At 45.8% G+C, this 23,331-nt stretch overlaps 1 protein-coding gene across 1 annotated transcript in view; it reads right to left on the bottom strand.

Annotated features, from left to right (window-relative positions):
- LOC111073518 (protein dachsous) overlaps positions 1-23,097 on the bottom strand; it is an 86,705-nt gene extending 63,608 nt beyond the window's left edge. The window contains 2 exon segments of the mRNA XM_022365854.2: positions 11,853-13,811; positions 22,777-23,097. Coding sequence (XP_022221546.2) covers positions 11,853-13,772 — 1,920 coding nt within the window. The 5' untranslated portion in view covers positions 13,773-13,811; positions 22,777-23,097.
- Positions 23,098-23,331: the final 234 nt, after the last annotated feature.

Here is a 23,331-nt window from a genome sequence, read left to right as displayed (position 1 = left end):
CCAATCTGAAGTTATTCTGCATGCCATTTGCACAACAATCGCTTGGAATTTTGACAAAAGATCTGATCCGTGTATCTGCTGTTTGATTTATTCCGGATTCAGTAGCGCCCCGCGATAAACACTTCAACTGAGCAAAAAAAAAAAAAAACATCGACTAATCGGCGTAATTTTTTAGCCAAAGTCTCACAAGTTGTTGTCTGGTGTTTTTCCTTTTTGCATAAGTCGACTAATAATCGGGCATAATTCATTATTTATGTGGTGGCCAGCGCACCAAACATAGATATCTTGATAGATCTTTTAGATCTTTGTTCGCGCCACACCGCCGACAAAAGTGCCAACAACACGACGGACAGGCGGACAGGCCGGACACTAGACGAGCGGACAGTTGGACAAGAGACAATGGCCAAGACCCAAGACCAATGACTGTTTAAAAATTCAGCCTCAAACGCAAAAAATTAACGTTTATATTTCTGTATATATATTTATTTTTTGTTGATTTTATATTTTTGGTTTTGTATTCCGCTTTTCACATATCATTTTGGCATTAACTTCTCTTCACGCACACGTCGATGGGCAGATCGGTGGATCGGCAGATCGGGGGTATCGCTGGTATCGGCAGTTTGTTGGGCAGGTTATAAAAATGATTGACAATTTAATTTGCAGCTCGAAAAGCTCTTGTAGCTCTCGCTTGGGGATTTAACAAATACTTGGCTTTGTGTGTTTGGAGCTTGTTCTCCAGCAGAAAAAAAAAAATATGCAAATCCATTTGGTTTGCCAGCCCCCAACAATGGGAACAGATTCGATTATGAATATTGGGCAACCCACACGCTGCGGCTGCCTGCCTGCTGCCTGCCTGCTGCCTGATGGCTGCCGAGCTGATGTGGCGTGGAATGTGTGTGTGGATTTTGGCCACAAGTGGAGCTCTGGTCAAGAGAACGAAGAACAGCAGCCAGGCAGCCAGCCAGCCAGCCAGCCCCTGGTGACGACAAATGAGACAGCAAACGGTAGACAGGAGACAGTAGTAGATAGGAGACTGTGGGCCTGGAGAATGGGATTTTCGAGCCAGGAGAATGGCAGAAGGGAGCCCTGCTGCTGCTGTTGCTGCTGCTGCTGCTCCGAACGCTGCTGGAAGACTCTCGAGAGATGCACGTATGCAGATTGCCGGCCATTCCAAAACCTCAGCAGCAGCAGCAGCACCACAAAAAAAAAAAGAGACCCACAACAGCAACAGCAACTAAAAAAAGGAGCAACAAAATGTTTTGTTGGGATCAAGCTCTGGGTCGGAGTTTGGGGTTTGGGTTGCTTCGGGATTTCAGGGATTGGGAAAAGCTTTACTTTACTGCGCTCCGTTTCTTTTTTATTTGTCTCTGGAATCTTGTTTGCTTAAAAGTAAAAATAATTAACTAATTAAAATTGTGAACCCGCTTGTTTGTGGTTGTTTGTGCCTCCTCACGCGGCGCGCGGCAAGCGGCGAGCGGCACGGCGCTACCACTGCCACAGAGCATCCGCACAGGAGGAGCAGAAGGAGGAGGAGGAGGCGGATGAGGAGAGAGATGGAAAGGCAGTCCCGGCCCAAGCACACACATTAGGGCCAAATAAGCTGCCAGCTTTTAGCTGATTTCTGGCCTCTCCACTGCTTTCAGTCTCTCTTTTGGCATAGGATACCCACTACCCCAGAGGGGCTATGATGGGCTTGAGCAGATGCTTGTGTGGCAGAAAGGGAACATGTATTTAGCTAGCTATATTCTGGAAGAATAGAAATGTTCTTGGAGCTATTATTGACCAAGGAAAAAATTCATTGCTGAATATATTTGAACGAAAAGTTTGCCATCCAGAACTTGGAACTTGGATAAGTAGATACTTGTAGATAAGTTGTTACAGAACTTATTGCGGGACGATCTAGGCAATCGATTGACTCTTAAACGATAAATTTTGTTCCCCTCCACACGTCACGCGTCATGCAGCAGTGCCGCTCGATCGCTGCCTGCAGCTTTGGGCCACTTGTTCTTAGAGTCTTTGCTCTGCCAGGGTATCAAATGCTTCGGCACACCCAAATTAGGCTCTCCTTCTTGTTGGTTATTTTGTTTTGTTTGTGGTAAATACTTTTACAGCCCAAGACTGCAGCCGAAGCTGAAGCTGTAGCTGTAGCTGAAACTCGGACTGAAGCCGACAACGATATGCAAAAGCTATCAAAGGAGCATCTCTCGAGGCCCAGAGACGACCCAAGTTGACTGTTTGCTCCTCCTTTGTGGTGGTGTGTGCTGTGTGCTGTGCTCGGTACCCAGGCTGAGACTGCGACTGAGACTGCGACTGTTGGCTGTGGCTGTGGCTCAGGTCTTGTAAGCTGTTGATATGCTCATTTAGAATCGCACGTTTTTTCACCAGAAGTTGTTAAGAGACAGACCACAAGTAGAGGGGGCAGCAGCCTCAGCGATTGCATTGATTGCCATTCGCATGCAGATGAGCCTCCTCCAAAAACACGTGGCCTGACCCCCAGAGCCCAGAGCCCAGAGCCCCAATGCCGCAGACGTCGTCTACGGGAGACGCATTTGTGGCTCATCTTTTGGCTAAGACCTGGACTTTGACTTCCACTTTGAGCCATCAATCAACACACTTTCAGTTTTTTTTTTCTTCTTAGTTTTGTTTGCCTGCCCCCCAAAAAAAAAACGCTCGTAAAGTGCTAGGCGGGTCGCTGCTGCTGCTGCTGCTGTTGGCTAAGGCTAAGAGGAAAAGCATCAGCGAAGAGAAGAGAAGCAAAGAAGCATCTGCTGTATTGATTTTAGCCGACAAGTCATCATCGTCTTGGCCGCTTAATGGACAGCGAGACGAGTTAATTGTTTGAGCCGCAGCCACCACTTGACACCCGTTCGCGTTCCCCTCCCTGGTTGCAGAATTCTTCTCCTGCTCCCATAAGCAGGAGAAAAGGAAGAGAGAGAGAGAGAGAGAAGCGAAGCTATTTTGGGGCTGGCGTAACTGAAATTGACGTGCCAAGCCACGAATCAGTTAAAAGGTTATGGCTGCAGCAGCGTAAGAGTCGACTAGCGGATGACCAGTAGTTAATCGAGGGATCAAAGCTCAAGCGGGAAATGGCTAAAATAATGCGGCTCTACTTTGGTATATTAAAACTGGAAATTTAGATGCTCTGATCTACAAGATAAATTAATAAAATAAAATAAAATAATCAAGTACAGGTAGAATATATTCAAAGAGAACAAACTCTGTGCTCATTACTTTTTAGTCCCGCCGATCTTGCTCTTATCTTCGATATTACACTGATAGAAAAAAGGCATAGTAAAAATAGCTACATTTATATTTGAATTTAATATGTGATTTTTAAATACAAACACAGTAAAATAAAATAGAATTCAGGGCTTTTTTCTATCGGTGTATGCACTTGTTATTCCCCTGTTATCTGCTGACTCAATTGAGATGGAAATCATTGATTCCAAACCCTTCATAAATAGCATAAAAATATTATAAGCATCGAAATCGAACAGCTTTGCACACTACGTGCTGTTATCCTGCCATTAACTTACTGCTCATGCCATTGCGCCCATCTACATCTTGTAGATACCGAAATCCATTAAATCTTATAGCTTTTCCCGGGCAGATCTGAGGAGTATATGCCCCGACAGAGTGCCGTGTCCCGTTCTCGTTCTCATTCTGCTGCCAAACGGAATGGCAATGGGTGTAACCTCTTTCAGAGGCTGCTGCTGCGGCTGCAAATACTTTGGCGTTCCATCTCCTGCCCCGCTCTCCGCCTGTTGCTGCCCCAAAACATCAGCGTGACTGGAGCTCTGTCTGTGGATCGCTCTCTCTCTCTCCCGCTCTCTTTGCTCCTCGTAGCGCGGCGGCTATGCAAATGCAGTAGCCAATGCCCTCGGGTTGTTGTGATGTGTGCGCGCGCGTTGAGCATTTCATATCCCCTCCTGCAATGATGCTCCTCTGCCGCTCTTTCTTTCTCACTCTCTCTCTCTCTTTCACTCTCTTTCTCTCTCTCTCTCTCTCTCTCTGTCTGTTTGGCTGTGTGTATGCGCTTTAATTGCACGTTTAAAGGCAGCCACAGAAGCGGTATTTACTAAATATGGCCACAGAGGAGGCAACGACTTGGACGCGAACCTGGCCACGGACTTGGGCATGGCATCCACAATGTTGCACGCGTGTCTGGCCTGTTGTCGCGTTGGGGCCCCGCAAATTGATGCGCATTTGATGCCTGCCTGCTGCCTGCTGCCTGTCGGTTAGGGTATCCGATCCTGCCACATGCCCATGCCCCCCCCGCACAACGATTCTGTTCTTATGCAAAATGAAAGCAGCAACGGTGCCTGCCTGCGCCTCCTCCTATCAGTTAAGGTTTATTGATGTTTTGATTGGAATCACAGCTCTAGGGTATTTTCTTTTTTTCTCTTTCGGGCTCTGTCTGGGGTTCCGCTGGTTCTGGTTCTGTTTCTGGTTCTGGCTCTTCGCTTAGCGGTTTCCTTATGGCCCTTGTGCCCGCCTTTCTTCCCACCCTTTGGTGTTTGTTATGGCGATTATCTCTGAGAGAGATCCCCAGCCCCAGCCCCACTCTGGGCTGGGAATCGATCGATTTTTAGTGCGCGGAAATTGTGTCAAAAATTATGTTGTCGTGTGACGGCGGCGGCAACTTATCTTTGGCTGCAACTTAATTAAAATATTAAGACAGCAAACTAAACGGAAAGGGAGAGGCAAAGACACAGAGAGAGAGAGAGAGATACTAGAGAGAGGGAGAGCCAGCGACTTTGACTTTAGTTATAGAAGCAGAAGAAGCCTGAAGAAGAAATGGAATCCAAAAACCGGCTGCGCCATGGACTTTCCAACCATTTTGTCTTCTACCTGAATTCGCCGCAAAAAAAGACAGCGCGCGTGTGAGCGAGAGGGCACGAGAGAGCGCGTGAGGCGAAACTATTTTCGCTTTGGCGGCGACTCAAAATTACTGAATGGAATCCGCCTTGCAGCGAATTGGTGGTGAGTTTTGAGTCGCTCTCTTCGCCGCCTCTCTCGCTGGCGCGCGCTCTCTTTGGCCTGGCTGGCATTTATGGAATGTGAGCGCACAAAAATGCGTTAAAGGTGTTTATAAAATTAAAATTGTGCAAAACAAGTTGCGTACTACGAGAAACGGAAGAGCGAGAGAGAGAGAGAGAGAGAAAGAGAGAGCAGAGAGCAGAGACTGAGACTGAGGGATAGTGAGCAGAGACTGAGAGTTAGAGAGACTGAGAGAGAGAGAGGAGCATACAAGAAAGATAGTGAGAGAGTGAGTGAGAGAGAGACTAATGTCCAGAAAAGGGCATCCATCTTCAGCTCCATCTCCATCTCCATTCCCTCTGTGTTTAGAAAAAAAAAAGTGAATTTTATGGCAAAGACAAATACAAAGAAAAGAAAAGCAAAGAAAAATTGGTGCACACAGAGCGCCGCAAGTACGCGCAATCAGCGGGGAAATGCATTGAGCAGTGGTGGGGTGGCGGGGGGAACCTGCCACTTGCACCCTCCAACGGAAACCAGTTCAAAGTATCTGTGTCTGTGTGTGTGTCTCTGTGTGTGTGTGTGTGTGTGTGTGTGTGCGTATGCGAGTGGCATTTGTGGCATTAGAGGAGCGGAGCGGAGCGACCACATAACTTTTTTTGTTGCAGCCAAATGGCCAGATCGTGTTCCCTTGCACCCCCCTAGCAGCCCACACCTGCCTCATGCCTCATGCCACATGCCGCCCCCTGTGTGCTGTGGGGTGGTGGTGGTGGGGGGCAGCTCTCCATCATCATTGTAATTGTGGGAGCAATGGCAAGCCGAAAAGTGCAGATTTACGTAGATTAAACCAAACAATGCGAAATTACAACACAACAGGCAACAGACAGCAGGCCCAGAGAACAGCAACTAATTCTGCACTGCACACTCCGAATGCCTCACTCCGAAAGCCTCACTCCGAAAGCCACACTCCGAAAGCCTCACTCCGAATGCTAACTCCGAATGGATTGCAGAGTCTCGGAGTCCAAAAGTGGGGCTGGCTGCCAATCTGTTTGTCAGTCCAATTCAGTGGGTGGAGTGGCGGGTGGGGTGGCAGCTGGGGCTCTGGCTGCAGCTCTGCTCGGCAGTTTTCCCACATTTTCCCCCAGCACACTCTATGCTCTCCACTCTCTCTCTCTCTGTCTCTCTGTCTCTCTGTCTCTCTGTCTCTCTCTGGATGTGATCTCCCTCATGTAATTGCCTGTAATTTAGTGTGTAACTGCAACAACAACCACAATGCGAGGCAGCAACAAATCTGAGATGACAACAACCACACGACGAGCAAATTATGTTGTCTGTTGCAGCTCACACCGCCCCACCCGAAAGCAAATTCCAAATTGGTTGTAAAGAGAAAGAGGGAGAGAGAGAGGGGACAACATAGCGCGATCTAAGAGAGGCAGGGGGCCGAGAGCGAGAGCAGTGTAGGCTAAGTTTAGGGGGTGGTTTTTTTGGGCGGCTCGAAAACATTTTAGTTTAATTTTTTTTTGTTTTCCATTTTGTTGTTTCTGCTTGTTGTAATTTGCATAATGAGATTTTAATTTTTACGCTCGCCTAATAATTCCACAGAGAGAGAGAGAGAGAGAGAGAGGGAGAGCGAGAGGGGGGGAGACAGCGAGGTAATCCCCATGTCGCTAGACGCAAGTTCGTTGCCCAAGTCTTTTGTTTCGTGGCCCGAATTAAAGTGTAATTTGGTTAGCCATTAGATGTTGCTGCCCCATACCCAAACCCCACACCCCACACCCAAACCCAAACCCATTCCTATGCCCATCCGCAGTCCGCAAGCCCGTCTGGCGGCATTTGATCGCCTCTAATTAAATAGCATTTCCGCTTTGTCTAGAAAATGATACAGCGGCAAAAGCAGAGGCCGCCCGAGCAGCAGAGCACTCCGGAGAACTAGGTGTGGCCTGGCCTGCAAGGGAATTTCTAGCGGAGGCATAGCCCGACCGAGATCATTGTAACAAAATGTGGCCAAAAATGTGGCCTAACAATAAAGGAAAGAATAAAGTAGAAGAAGGTGCTCTGGCGGGGGGGGATTATAAGTTCTTATGCTAAATAGAGCCCTGCATGAGGCAGATGAATAATCTTTGGTAGCACAGTATTATGCAGATTGTTTATTGATTCTGTTCTGTTTGTTATGGATTTTTCAGATATTTTTGTGTAATAATGCCCTCTTGTTTAGTGCAAAAATAGCTTTAATATTTTTTAAAGTTTTATGTAGTTTTTTTTACATATTTTTCACATGAAAATTGAATTGAATTCCACTGAGATTAGGTGTACAAATAATACCATTCCATACAAAAAAAATTTTTTTAAATGCCAAAGTAGAAGAAACATTAAAAATGATAGAAAACTTCAACTTTGAGTCGCTATATCTTCAGATATATCCATTCTATTACCACGAATCAAAAATCCTGTGAAAGGTACTATAATTTTCTTGTCAACCTATTACTTTTTGTGGATATCCGCGCTGCAGGTTCTGAGTAAAAATTATGAAAATGCAAACAGCCATCGAATTGCGGTTTTTGAATTTTTAAAAAAGATTTTGGGGGTATATTGCACATTTTAAGTATGAGAAAGTGATCTACACATCACGGCCCACAACCTAAATTGTGTCTCGTGCAAAGTACAAAATGACTGTCGCACAGTGTAATTATTACCAGCAAATACACAATTTAAAAGGCATTTAAAAAGAGTTTTACCATTGATCTAATGTTTCCATTTCCTGCTGCTGCTTGCAGCTAAAGAAAAAGGTCTATGCGGGATTTTTGGCCAAAAATATATTACGAATCTGAGAATTCTATGAACAGAGAGGATGATCTTTAATTGCCTAAAAAAGAATCTCCTTACAGTGTTTTAGGTGGAAAGTAGCCGCTGCAAAAGTGTTCCATTGGAAATCCTTATCCGCAGCACCAATCTCCAAATAATCTTAGACTCGATTCAGCAGCAGATGAAATTTCAACAAGCATTTCGTATGCCAGAGAAAACCCTCACTGTCTCTGTCTCTTTCTTCCTCTCTCTGTGTCTCTGTCTCTTGGATCTCTCTCCCTTCCTTTGTCTGTTGCAATTATGTTCGATAATTGCAAATTCCTTTTGGCAGACGAGAACCTGGCCAAAACAATGATGAGCAGCTGGGGAAGTATTCGTCGTTCTCACTCCAAGCGACTGCCAAATATTCGGCCATTCGAAAAGGAGTCCACAAGTCCGCAGAGTTCTCTTCTTCCGCTCCGCTCCTCACCTGTTCCCACCCTCTTCTCTTGCCTTTTGGGATAACTTTTTCGATTCCGTTGGACTATTTCTGACTTTTGTTTTTAGAATTATTGGTTCTGCTGTCCACTCCCCCTCTGCTGGACTCATATTCACATTCCCATTCGTGTGTGTGTGTGTGATTCTGTGATTCGCTTTCTGGAAATCATTTTTTGGCTGCGTTTGTCCAGCGATCTCCCCCGAATTCCCCCTGATTCCCCGTTTCTCGTTTTTAATTTGCTTTAGTTGCGAGAGACCATAAAAAAAATGTTCCATGGCCCTTTGCCTTTGCCCAGGGAGCTTCTTGTTTCACTTTTTTTTTTTTTTTCTTTTTTTGTGTCTTTCTTTCTTTTGCTTTTCTTTTTTTTTTCTTATGCCAAATTCCGATACGATTTTGCGTGTTTTTTTTTTTATTTTTATTTTTGGTTGAAGTTTTGGGTTGGGTTTTTGGGTCTTTTATTGTCTTCACGACCACAGATTGGCTTCAATATGCGGAAGGAGTTCGGTTCGGTGGGGCGAATACGTGAATTTAGTTTTTAGGGTCTCGCAGTCCAAGTTTTATGATTATTGAGACCCCAGAGAGAGAGGGAGGGAGAGGCGACCCCTACTATGGATGGCTATCCATCCATCCATCCATCCATCTGTCTTTGCATCTCTTTCTCCAGCTATCTATCCATCTCTTTCTTAATACACAACTCTGTTTTGGGGTCTCGATTTCTCTGTTTCTCCCTGTTTCTCCGTTTCTCTCTCTGTTATTTTTGTGATTTTTGCGTGAGCCAATTATGCGTTTTGTTTCGTTTGTGGTTTTATTCCGTTTCCAAATCTGCTTTTCTTTCGTTGTAATTAAAGGAAACGTGACTTTTTGTCAGATTTCATCAAATCAAATCACAAATCAAATCATCTCTTCGCTTGCCCAGAATTGGCGTTGTTATTCCAGCTTATTGTTCGGTCTCTCTATCTCTCGCATCTCCCGAATGAATCTCTCTGTCCCCAGTCCCCAGTCCCTTAATTTGTTGTCTCTCACGTTGTTGTACTTTTGATGAGATTTGATTTGATTTGATTTGGCTTTGATTTGCGGAAATCATCTACAAAGGCAGGCCCCTAGGCAACTCAGGGCAAAGGGGCCAGGCAGTCAGGTACAATTATTATCGTCTGGAGAGTGCCATTAGATCAGACATTATTACGAGCAAGAAAGAAGTTAGCACTCCAATGCGATTTGATTGATAAAGATTGAGTGCTATGCTGGAATGGTGTAGGGGTTTGGATCTTGGCTATGCTTCGCTGCTACAATATGCCATGGAATGTGGACGAATGTTACCGTAGTACAACTTTCTAGGCTACAAACTCTGAATTAAATTAAATTTCTGCTTAAATCAGTTCTAAATAATTTTTCAGCTTTTGATAGGAATGGCTAGAAAAGTCAGACATTACGAAGAGCTTTATTTTGAAATCAAAGAAATCTTATTAGAATTTCGGGAATTTTAGTAGAAATTTAGGAGATCCTGAAGTTTCCAAAAATATTTTTCCTTTCCGATGTTCCTTTCATTATTCTCCATTTATGTCTTCTATATATATTTTTATGTCTCTTTCCTTATATTTCTATAATATTTTCTTTAGTATCCTTAGTACTCTTTTTTCTCTGTGTCTCTGTATTCTTTCAGCCTTTCACTCCCTAAACACTCCCTGTTGCTGTAGCTTTGTGTGGCTCAGCGTAATGCAGAATGAAGTTTTTGTTATTAAAGAGATCCTTTAGTACTCAATCTGAATACCAAATACTAACTTTGCCTCTCCCCATAGATCCCACTGCTGATTCCTTGTAGGAGTATTCCTCGCTTCGGTATGTTTTTGGGACTCCTACGAGAGCGAGTACTCCCTTTCCCTGCGTTAATTTCTGTTAAGTTTTTGTTGTTGTTGTGTTTATTGTAAACATTTCGTTGAGTTGAAACTCGTGTTGTTGTTGTTGCTGTTGTTGTTGTTAAATTGCTGGGAAGTTTGGAATTGCGGCTACATTTTCAGCCACTTTTTTTTCAATTCAGTTTTTCAGTCTGTGTTGTGTGGGGTTTTTTTTCGTCGTTGTTGTATTTTTTTCTTGAGAGACAAGAGAGGTCACATTTGATAGTCTGAACAAAAATCTTGTCGACGTCTTGAGTCGGTTTTTGTGTGTGTGTGTGTGTGTGTGTGTGTGTGATAGCAGCAGAGCCAGTGGAGTCCAAAGAAGCGGAGGTTGTGGCAGAGACACAGCCACAGCCACAGACAGAAAGCCGAACAAAATGCCTTCGTTAAGCGCTAGAAACGCGGCTTTAGGCCTCGCTCGTCTCTGGGTCTCTCGGTCTCGGGGATCTGATCCCCATCCATCCATCCCTCCTGTTGTATTTGTTGCTGTATTTTGTATCTACGTTTTTTTTTTGTTGTTGTATATTTCGGGGTTTTGGGGTTTGGGGGCTGCCCATTTTGTTTTTTGTGAGCGTAGAAAAATGTTATAAAAATGTAATTACCCGATGATGAATGGATTACACCACAAAAGACTAAGAGAGCGAGAGAGTGAGAGAGTGAGAAGAGAAGTGTGCATTGCTCTCGGGGTGTGCGGATGAGGAACGAAACGGCAGAAACGGGAACTGCTTGGAATTTCGTGTGGTGTTTCTTTCGTATGCCCCGAAAAGAAGTTAACAAGAAAAGGAAGGGAGCCCTGCAGTGAGAGTTGCCAGCAACACCGTTCGAGAGATGCTCTCACATTGAAATTGGTTTTGGGAGGCATTTAAATTACCTTTCTATGACTGATGAAATTACTAGAGATTTATTTATTTATTTTCAAATTATGGGAATTTTCCAAAAATAATTCAGAAAATAATGCAAAGATTTACCAAGGCCCTAAATAAAGTTTATAAAAATAAAGAGGTCTAATCAAAACCTAAAAATATGATCTTGAGCATCGCAGCATAAAGAAAACTCTCTTATATATTTAATAGCAGCCACCAATCGCTTGAAAATATTCCAATAATTATTCCCATTCTACTTCCTCGCTTTTGCTTCACTTATCAGCATTCCAAACCTCTCAAAAATTCCCACATACCCTCATTATAGAGCGCAAACTCATAGATCCAAACTCGTGGCATGCACCGCTTGTCCCCCGTCCCCCGTCCCCATGCACATGATTCCCTACGGATCTCAGAGCAAAGCTGCTGCCTGCCTGCCTGACTGCCTGAATGCCTGATGGCTGATGTCGGATGTCTGATGTCTAAAGGCCTGAGAGATGTCGATGTCTGACTGATCTGCGACTGTGGATGGGATCTGGGGAGCGGGTAATTGATGCATGAGATTAGTTTGTGGAGTTTAGAGTTTTTGGGGAGTCAGCGTCAGAGAGTCGGAGAGTCGGAGAGTCTGGAGGAGTTTCGAGTTTGAAGTACGTGGAAAATCCATAAGCGACGCTCGTTGCATAGATTCGAGGCAGTTGGTTTGGCTTGTTGGCGAGACAAACGCTTTAATGACCCGCTGACGAAAGTGGGTCAGTCACAAACAAAAATTCAGAAGGAACCAGAGATGGAAAGGGGAGTGGGAATACACGGGGATATGATAATGCTCTGGTCGAAATGACTCACCTTGAGTATGCACCTGCCGACGGGCTCGTTCTCGGCAACGGACACGTTGTAGAAGCTCTGATCGAAGATCGGTTCGTTGTCGTTGACATCGTGTATGGTCACCAGCACAGTGGCCGTCGAGGAGAGCGCCGGCTGGCCCCCATCCCGGGCTATCACCGTCAGCTGCGGCACCGGCTCCGTTTCGCAATCGATGTGCGATCGGGTGGTGATCAGCCCCGTCTGCGCATCGATCTGGAACCACTGGGCATGCGTTTCGGGCGTCTCGGCCAGCGCATAGCTGAGCGCCGAGTTCAGACCCTCGTCGCGGTCGTGGGCGAGAACCTGCAGCACCGAGGTGCCCGGATCGGCCACCTCCATGACATTGGCGTGGTAGAGCTCCTGCTCGAACTCGGGCGGATTGTCGTTGACGTCGGTGATGCGCAGGAAGATCGACTTGGAGGCATGCAGCGGCGGTGTGCCCTTGTCGGTGGCCACCACACTCAGCGTGTAATTGGCGGTGGACTCGCGATCCAGCGCCAGATGCACAATCACCAGATAGATGCTGCTGTCGCGCGTCGTCAGCGCAAAGTGACCATCGCCGCCATTCAGCGACACATTCACATTGGCGTACTCCGTCTTGGAGTCGGGATCGTGCACCGAAATGCGGGCCACAAACTCGCCCGGCTGTGCCGACTCCGAGATCTTGGGCGAGGCATCATCGCTGAGGAATATCACATTGATCGTCGGCTGATTGTCGTTCACATCCGTCACACGGATGGACACAAAGGCCGTCGTCTCCAGCGGCTGTTCGCCGTGATCCTTGGCCACGACCACCAGCTCGTGCAGCTCCTTGGTCTCAAAGTCCAGCGCCTTGTTGATGTAAATGGCGCCCGTCTGCGCATCAATGCGGAACATTTGCTCCTTGTCGCTCTGCCGCCGATTGATGGCGTACTGCACGAGGCCGTTCTCCTCGGCGTCCGTATCGGAGGCGTACACCTGCAGCACACTCGTGCCCACCGTGGCGTTCTCCGGCACGGTGGCAAAGTAGCGGCTCTGATTGAAGATCGGCTGATTGTCGTTCACGTCCTGGATGGTGATGTTCACGGTCATGAGGCCACGCAGCGGTGGCGTACCGCCATCCAGCGCCTCGATCAGCAGACTGTAGCCGGGCGTGGTCTCGCGATCGAGAAATCCGCTGATCTGCAGATCCAAATAGAGCACGCCGTCCCGCTCGCGGTGCGAGGAGAGCCGAAAGGCATCGTTCACATTGCCGGACACAATGTTGTACCGCTGCGTGTTGTACGGCTCCAGATCGAGATCCCGCGCCGGCAGCAGTGTCCGCTTCACCTCGCGCGGCGTATTCTCCGGGAATTCGATGTGCATGGCGGGCTGTGGAAACTGCGGCGCATTGTCGTTCTCGTCCTTGACGGTGACCACCACACGGACATTGAGTCCGCTCAGCGGAATGGCCACCAGGCTGTAGGAGGCACGCGTCTCCCTGTCCAGCCGCACCTTCGTGCGAATCTCGCCCGTCATGCGGTCTATGGCCAGGTCCGTCTCCACGCCCGCCTCCGCCACAATAATGTACGGCGGCCCACTGTCGATGCCATCAAAGTCGCCAATGTAGCCGATCTGATGGTCCACGGGCACACCCTCAAAGACCTCCAGCTTGCGTTCGCGCTCCTTGTCGCCGGCTGCCGCCTGTGCGGCACCCGCCAGCAGCAACAGCAGCAGCAGCTGGAGGTGCGGTAACGCGGAGAAGCGTCTCCGGCAGCGATGGAACATTGTGTAGTCCTTCGGGGGAGCAGCACTGCCCCGCGTTTGGCTGTGCATTGTGGCGGCTTCTGTCGTTGTGGTTTGGTTTCTGGTCGCAGATCTCTGCTGCTGCATCGCTGTGGATGCCAACGCTGCTTTCATGGCGCTACTCGAATGTTGCCGCATGGCTCTGGTTGCATCGTTCCACCATTTCCATTGAGAAAGCTGCAAGAAAAAGGAGAGAGACAGAGAGCACATTATTAGAATGGCTTTTGGTTGACAAACACAAATCGAAGGCCGCCCACGCGACTTCCCCCCAAAGAGAAAAAAAAAAACCTCAAAGATAAATCGGAACTAATAGACTGATAACTGCGCTAAGTCCCAAGTTTCCCCACCCCCCTGCATGATGGAAGCTTACGCATTGTGCAGGCATTTCCATTTCCATTTCCATTTGGCGATGACGCGCGATGGCCATTTGGATGCCATTTGAAATGCTAATAGACGAGGCAGGCAGGGCAGTCGGGGGCAGGGGCTAAGAGCTGGTAGACAAAAGAGACGCGAAGAACGAGTGGAGAGAGGAGTGTGAAGAGGGGAGAGAGGAGTGAGTAGAGTGAGTAGAGAGGAGAGTAGTGGAGAGGCGAGTAGAGTCTTGGCGAGATTCTACCTGAGTGCGTGCGAAAGGTTCAAAGGCTAAAAGGGTCTCTGTGCTCCTCTGTGCTCTGTGGTTCTGGTTTTGTGAGATACACACACACAGGCACACACACACACAGAGGCACACACACACACAGGCACACATACAAAAAAAAAAAAACACAGGCACACACACAGAGGCACACACACACACACAGTCACCACAGTGAGAAATCGAACAAACAATTTGAAGCGGGAATGGCCTGCCTGGCCATTGTTGACCAACAAAAACTTTTTTGGGGCCTAATGCCGCTGCCATGTGGCCATGTGGTGGATAGAGGATAGGATGGAGGACTGCTGCTGGCCGTGGCCGTGGCAATTCGTGGCCAACAATTTAGTTAACAAGACCATGACTAACACATTTCTATAGCTGTAGCTGTAGCTGTGTGTGTGTGTGAACATTTGTTTCTACTGCAATTTTCGTTTTAGATTTTTCTCGCGCGATAAGCAAAAAAAAAAAACAGAAAAAAAAAGAAAAAAAAAAAAAAAAAAAATCGAAAAAAAACCCAAACAAAAAGGGTCGTAAAATTATGAATTATTTTTTGGGAAATTTCATTCGTGATGAGCGATAAAGATCGCCCGCCAGAGCACTCCATTTGGATGATCCTGGTTGCTGGCTGAAGCAATTAAAATTGAATTAATGAAGCGGGACATTCACTCATTCAATGATTGACACAAATGCCACATCCCAACCCAACCCAACCATGGGAAATGCACAGAGAGAGAGAGGAGAGAAGTGTCTTTTTCTAGAGGGAGAGAGAAATTAGCAAAAGCAAAGCCAAGAGGCGAGGCGCCTTTTGATGTCCATCTGAGAGCTGCCGCCTGGCTGCTGCTGCTGCTGCCATTAGATGCCTCTAATAACTTTATAATGATCATGGCAGAAGTAGTCGTAGTCGTAGTCCCTTCCTTCCTGGCTGGCAGAGGAGAGTCAAGAGCCAAGATCGTTTCGTAATTTAATAAACTGCAATGGAAATGGAAATCCCAACTGCAAACGCAGTTCACTTTGTACGCAAATTGCCACTGAGAGATGGATGGATGGATGGATGGATGGATGTGTGAGCTGCTGTTGCGGAAATGTCAGTTTGATTTGCAGTTGTCATAAGTTTAGATGAACTGCTAATACCCAAACACATTAGAAAGCCCATGGAGTGGAGTGCGCTCCAAGTGCCAGTGCCCAGTGCCGAGCCCCCAAGTGGCGCCGCACAGCTCAGCTCTCTCTCTCTCGCTGGACAACTGGACAGGTGGCAGAGTCCCGTCGGATTCTGATTCTCATACGGTTTCTGATTCTGTTTCTGTTTCTGATTTGAGTGCCAGCTGGCGGTCGCCTTGCGTGTGGTGTGGTGTGTGGCTGCTGCACCTGAGTTGTGAGATGGAAATGCCACTTGGAATGGGTTATGGGCAACGGGTGGGGTGCAGTAGGAATGGGAGCCACAGCCACTGCTACTTGTGCACTCTGGCGGCATCTAATATCGAATGACAAAGTTGTAATTATATCTGTAGTTCCAGTTCGTTTGCCAGGGAGGCAAACTCTCCGCCGGTATGATAATATTCCCATATCCCAGGAACATTAAAAATTATGCTTTTTCCCTCGAGAATTTTTCGTCATTTCGTTTGGTTTCGTTTGCGCTTTTACGAGCGCACAAAAGATCGTTAAACCGTAGCCACAAAAAAAAACAACACACAAAAAAAAGCTTAAAAAAAAAGACAGAAAAAAAAAAACAGAAAAAACAGAGCGGCATCAATAAAATCTAGTTAATAGCAAATAAAGGCCACAACAAATGCCCCAATACCCCATTGGAACTCCATTGGAGCTACAGCGAAGAGACAGCAGGAGAATCACAGAGGGAGAGAGACAGAGTGAGAGAGAGAGGGCATGAGAGAATGGCATAAAAACGTACCACAATCATAACAATAACAGCGTAAACTTTACAGCGCAACTAATTAGTATCTCTCCAGAGAATGTGACTAAGCGAGAGACACAGAGAGATGGCTCAGGGAAAGAGAGATGGTACGAGAGAGAGAGCGGATATTTGCAACGCGTGAGAGAAACTTTTCCTGGAGGATATTTATTATTGCAACTGAATGGACAGCGTGACACGATTGATGATTATATTTGGGAATGAATGGGAAGGAATTCCAGAAACCTTACATCAAGAAATTCTGACAGGGGTTCCAGTAAAGAACGTACGGAAAATGCAACCTTCTTTTTCTTTAAATTTGTCAAACAAATTCCCATAATAAAAGAGCAGCAATGACTGCTTAGATTAAGATTAAGCGGATCAGTAGATCAGCTCTACAAAAGGCTCAAATGGCGCAGAGCAAAAGAACAATCTCAGCTAAGGGACATTTCCGAACCGTTTGACACGTAAGGGATGAATGAATTTGGCTTGGATTTGATCTGTTAAACGAACCAAACCATTCAGTTGCCTGGGGGAAACATCTCAGTGAATCTCCACGACATGAAACTATCACGATTTCGCTTCTTTCTTTTTTAATGTTTCAGTGCAGTCTTCTGTGAGGAAATCATTTATAAAACATAAGAAAAATACCCAAAAGAGCAACTAAAAATCACTAAGAAGAGAGAATCACTGCCTGTCTTTTCTCTCGTGTCACGCTGTCATCTCTGCAGACATCTCCCATTGCTCCTGCTGTCAGGCAAATACTTTTGCATAATTTATATCCATTTTTGGGGCTTATGCTGTAAATTTAGATACTAAAAGAAGAGGTATGGTAACGCGTACCACGTACAGAAGCAACAGCAGCAGCTCCTGTTGCAGCAGCAAAAATTAGAACAAAAGTTTCGCATGGCAGTGCCCAAAGCCCAGTCGAACATTCAGTGGCCAGTAGCTGTGGCCGGAAGAAGTGTTTTGCCAGTCGTTTAAACTGACTGACCACCGAACACTACTCACTAAACGAATGAGCAAACTCCACAAGAACTTCCATCCAACCATCGATGGAGAGTGAGAGAGAGAGAGAGAGAGCCTCTGGGGAGTCTGAGACTCTCTCATTAACATGAACATTACACATGTACTCGTCGCAGTCGCGCTATATTCTAGTTGAACAATTAAAAAGCAACGAAATCAACTCGTTTTCAACTGCTGCTGGTGGCTGCTGCTGCTGCTGCTGTTGGCTCCCGCCTCGTGATTTAATTGCGAATTATGCAAAATTGTTGTCTAAAACCAGAGGCTAAGAGGCTAAGTAGGTGGTAAGTAGACGCTTTAGACGCTTTGAAGCGTGTTTAATTAAATGTTGAGTAATTTATGAAAAAACAGCAAAAGGCAGCAGCAGCAGCAGCAGCAGCGGAGGGGACTAAACTGCCAGTTACAGATACACACTCTGGTGGTAATAAGTTACTTCTAATGACTTTCTAATTGTCCGACACATAAACAGCGAAACTTTAATTGTTTGCATATTAATCGGCAGCCAATTTAGATGCAAATAAAAGCAGCCCCCAAGCGTGTGGATGCGAGCCAACGAAGCATGGCTGCTGGCGGTGATCGGGAAAGCGTGAAGGAAAGTCTCGTGCGCTTTTTCTTTCCACTAGGAAAAGTGCGAAAATGCAAGTGAAATGCCAGCCGGACAGAGGTGCAAAAAACAAAACCGCAGCAGCAGCAGAGTTTTCCATTTCAAAATCAGTTTCCATTTCAATTGCATTTTTGGAATTTTTCAATGCGAATTTTCACTTTCAAGGGCTGCCAGGGAGGGACGATGAACACTCCTTTAGTGTGGGGCGGGGAGGGATATGCCATATTCTGGCATAATGAGCGCTAATTAGCGCCGTCTGACAACTGTCAACGATGGCAGAGAGACAGGGAGGCAGAGAGACAGAGCGACAGGGAGACAGAGCTACAGGGAGACAGAGCTACAGGGAGACGGAGCGACAGGGAGACGGAGAGCGACAGGGAGACGGAGTAACAGAGCGACAGGGAGACGGAGTAACAGAGCCACAGGGAGACGGAGAGACATCCACTTGAGACAGCGACAGAGACGAGATGTTGTGTACTTTCATATCTTATCGCTTTGCCACGACAGCGGCAACAACATCCACAGCCAGAGCCACAGCCACAGCCAGCACATCCTTCAGAATGGCAACAAGGAGGCAACAAGAGCAGGAGAAATATGAAAAATACGCTCACGTTAGAGATTGTCAGGAATAACCAGAAATGGTTACAGACTGAATTACAGGTACATATGCGAAGCTTGGCATACACTTAAAGATGCATTCGATTTATTCCTATTATTGAATAAAGAAAGAAAAGGAGCAGCAGAGCAACGGAAATGTCTGCTGAGGGAATAAGTCTAAAATGTACTCCGTTAAAGTTAGAGTACATTTTGCCAGCGTATCACTTTAATTGCAACTTCATTTGCAGCTAAAGACTTTGCCTCTTGCAGATCGCTTTTCTGACACCTGTTACTCATGCCGCACCTCTCGTTCTCGTTCTATCTGTGGGCTGTGGCCGGTGGCCGGTGGCCTGTGAATCTGCCACAATTATGGCTTATTAATAGATTTTTACTACAGACCGGAAAGCGCTTCGCTATTGCGACTCAAAGTCTGACTGACTCGTGTCTCTTGGGTTCCTTTTTGGTGTTTTGGTGGGTAGCCGAAAGCATTTAGCAATAATTGTCATGGCCGAATGTATTTTTGGCCATTGTTTGGCACGTTTTATGGCCGCCATTAAGATCCACAAGCCAGAACTCCTAATGCTAATCCACGAGAGAGCGAGAGAGGGCGAGAGAACGATCGTGAGGTTCATTAACCCAAACAAAGAACGATCCAGCCAGCAGCCACAGCCCCAGCCCCCATCCCCCATCTGAGTGTCATAAAATAAAGATATTTCTTAATCAAAGTCCGAATACGATGCCCGAAATGTAGAACATTCCGTTCGCGCTTATCGCAAAGGCTTTTTCCAATGTTTTCAATAACGAATCGAATGGGCCTGCGACCTGGGACTGGGACTGGACTGGGCCTGGGACTGCGACTGGGGACTGTAACATTAAGACAATAAAATTATGTATGTGAACAGCCTACACTCGCGAGCTTAAACCATCTGCTTAGCCCAGTTTAGAGACACTCCCCGCAGCCTGCTCCTCCTTCAACTTGTAGATCTCTCCAGCCTGATTGATGACATTCCCAATTTAATCGCAATTTGATGTTTGGATGATGATGTTGCTGCTGCTGCTGCTGATCAGAGCCAGAGCCGTGGCCAAAGAGCGTGGCACATGTGTTGGGGGCCATAAAACAAATCGGAATCTCAGATTCAGGCAACAGCGATACAGCGATTGGCATCCAAAGAGATGCTCGAATTAAGTTTGTTTATTGTTTCAGCGGAAATATTTATGCCTATTTGGCACGAGATTGGACGCGACTTGGACTTGGACTTGGACTTGGGTAGCTGCTGCAACCAGTTCCATTTCCCTCAGCAATGAAGACACTTGTGTGTGGTGTGTGGTGTGTGGAGTGTGGAGTGGATGAACATATTCCCGGGCTAATCACGGCGTGGCACACACACACTCGACTGCTGGTGTCCGCCGAGTGCCACATTGCATGAGGCTCAACAAAGAAATTAGCGAGTGAGCGGATCAAAGAGGGGGGATTGTGGCTACGGGTTGGAGGTGTTTTTACTCTACAACAGCAGCAGCAGCAATGAAGCAGCAACAGGTGCGTGTGCTCTCTTCTCGGGGGCCACGTCTAATGTAATTTTCTTGGCCATGTCCATGGCTCTGTCTCTGTCTGTGGGGGGACTGTGTGTGGTCCAATGGTCTAATGGCCCCCGCTCCTGCTCCTGCTCTCCCCACACTCTGTTCTCTGCTGTGTGTTTGTGGCGAAAATAGATTAAAGCGTAATCTTTGTTTGTATAGCGCTAAGCATTGCAGCAATTAGTGTTGGCTGGCTGGCTGGCTGGCTGGCTGTGTGTGTGTGGTGCAGGGGGCACGCGGATTGCGGATCGCGAGACTGGAGCAATTTAAAGCGCATTAAACTGCGTTTTGCAAGTTTGTTGCCTCAGTCTTTCGTTTTGTAGCCCCCATACCCACCTACCCACCTACCCACATTTAACATTTCCCATCACCCATCAGTCGCACCCGCACCCGCACCATTCGACCACCTGCAACACCTGCCGCCGCACGAAAAAGATAAAACGACTGCCGCACACCCAAACACCCAAACACACACACGGACACACATACTGCCGTTATTTTAGGCCTGATAAAGCAAATAGACAGAGAGAGAGAGAGAGAAAAAATAGAGTCAGCGCAAAAGAGAACCAGAAAATGGGAAATGAAAATTATATTTTGTTCGCCTTTGCCGTTGCCTTTGCCATCGCATCGCATCGGATGCTCTCTGTCTCGCAGCAGCCTTTTGGTGGCAGGCCGCCTTCAACTTTAAACCCGCCAGAGATCTTTTGTTTTGTTTGCCCATTAGAGAAGGGAAACGGACTACACTCGGAGAATGGGAATAGAAACTGTAATATTCTACATTTGAAATATTTTATATACTATGTAGAAGATGTGAGTTTTTGTGTCTGTGGTGGGAATCTGCAATTTTTATTACTTTTGACAGACAAATTGTTCTTGGAAAATATTTATATATATTTCACCATGCAATTTCGAGGTTTTAATTTAATGTAAAATCATAAAATAAGAGCCTGGCATTGAAGCTTATTTATTTCATTGGAATACACATTTTGTGAAATTTAAAATAGAAAATGGCAAAGCGAGCATCTGTAAGTTTTCTTAATTACCCCCGAATTCTATACTCAATAGCTAATATCTTTCATTAAACCCTAACAAGTAATACACTTTTTTTACAAATTTTAGTGGTTTAAATATTTAAAAAATGTTCGGCTAGTTTTCCATTTTTGTATCAAGAAGAATATGAAATTTAATATTTATATATACATACATATATATTATATATTTAATAATATATATAATTTAAATTTAAAATTTAATTTAATCCAGAATAAGAAAACTAACAAAATCAATTTATAATTTCAAAGGAATTTCTTAATTTGAGGGCCCTAAATGAAAGCAAATAATATTTAAAAAGTCTACAAATTTGAGTGCTTTGAAGCCAAGTGTATTTCGAATATTTTATTGTGTAACACACAAAACTAGCACAAAATAATTCCTAAAAGATCTTTACAATGGGTAGAATAATTTAATTACACTTTAATTGTTTTTTCCGCAGTGTATTCTCCAGAAGGAAGTGTAAATTAAGGGCCATAAAAACCACAGTCATTCCATTCCGTCTCTAGCGCTCGACTATTTTGGCTTTTAGCAGCACGAGAATTGTATAAGCCCACTCCGTGCCGTCTGAACCCCTTAGAGAACACCCAGTAAACTCCGCACAATATTTGGGCCAGGCGCAGAGTTTTGTAATAATTTTATGGCCACGAACGGAGGAACGGTGGTAAGGGTAGGGGTGCCAGGCGGTGCACTTAATTGGAATGGCATTAGAAATGCCGAGCACGCCCAGCACTTCCTCTCCACGTAGAATTGTCAATTATAAAATAGTTTTGTGTGTCTTTAGTTTTTTTATTTGAGAATTTTCTCGTAGGGAGGGAGTTTTTCCAGGAATCACAGTTGGGCGACACATTTTTCCTATTCGCTGCACGTTTCGCTCCCCATCGAAGCAGCGCAGCGCAAAAGGGAGACAACAGAGTGACAGAGACACAGAGAGAGATATTACAGATCGATCGTTTGAATCGGATCGGATCAGTTCGGTTGGGATCGGTTCGGAGGATCGGTGTAAAACAGGTAGAATCGAACAACGAACAGAACACCAAACTCTATTTGTTTTTCCACACATTTTCCTAGCGCGACACAAAGCCAGAACCAAGCAGCAGATAGGAGGGGAGAAAACTCGAACAGAGGCACACACAAAAAAAAAAAAAAAAAATGGAATACAAAGTGGAAGAAGGTGAAGGAGAAGGAGAAGTCGAGAAGTCGAAGAATCAGAATTGGTAGCAGAGGCACAAGTGGAGGAGTCGTAGAGTGTTTTTCTTTGCTTCTCTTTCCACCCAGTTTGTTTTTCCATCACTTTTCTCGCTCACTCTTTTGCCGCCTTCCACCAGCTATCTGCCAACTCTTTCGGCCTCTAGAACACCGAAAGAAACTCCGCATTTTGCTCTAGGAAAAAATCTTTCCCTTGCCTCACTCTCACTTCTGCCTGTCCTATCCCCTGGACTTGTCTTTCCACACTCTTTTCTTTTCTTTCTCCGTTTCCCCATTTCTCCCTGTTTCCACTCTGTCTCTATATGCGGCATTCATTCTGTTTCATTTTCAAGTGTATTTCGCTCCTGTTTCTCCACTTTATGCCACAAGAATCATCGCCTCTGCTGCTCCGCTGCTGCTCCGTTCTGCTTCTAATTGGCTTTTGCTGTGGGTGGAGGAGGCGGATTCTCCCGAAACTTTTCCCGCTTACTGTTCTTTTCTTTTTGTTTTTTTTTTTGCCTACTTGCTGCTGTTGTGTGGACTTTTCATCTCTGTTTTCTCTTACATTTTTGCGGTGGCCTCTGTTTCGGTTGGTTCCGTGTTTTCCCTCCCAAGAGGGGCTGCTGCTGCTGCTGCTGCCAATATTTTTCACCAAAGGCGCAAATACACCAACAATTGCAGGCAGAGCTGCTGCCTGCCTGCCTCTGCCTCTGCCACCACACCACACAATGTTGGAGTCGCGTTGTTGTTGTTGTTTGTGCCACACGGCCAAAGCGAGCCAAAAAGAACTCGTTTGACTTGTTGAACAATATTTCTTTTTCTTTTTTTCTTCTTATTTTTGTTGTTGTTGTTGTATTTTTTATTCGCCTTTTACTCTTTTGGACTTCTTACTTTTTGTTGTTGTTTTTCTTTTGATTATTATTTTCGTGTGTGGATTTTGTTGTTGTTTTTCCAGCTTCAAAATTGAATTAAAATTTCGTTTGGTTTTTGCGATTTTTCAGCGACTTTTCGCGATTTTCATCGTTCGCAACCGATTTTACATTTTTGCGGCGAAAAAACAGACCCAAAAGAGGAAGAGGAAGAGCAAACGCGGCGACGGCGACGGCGACGACAACAAACG

This window comes from Drosophila obscura, unplaced genomic scaffold, assembly GCF_018151105.1.
Source record: "Drosophila obscura isolate BZ-5 IFL unplaced genomic scaffold, ASM1815110v1 contig_37, whole genome shotgun sequence".
In the NCBI taxonomy this organism is placed as follows: Eukaryota; Metazoa; Arthropoda; class Insecta; order Diptera; family Drosophilidae; genus Drosophila; species Drosophila obscura.
The sequence above is the reverse complement of the archived record's forward strand: the minus strand, read 5'-3'. Positions and strand labels throughout refer to the sequence as shown.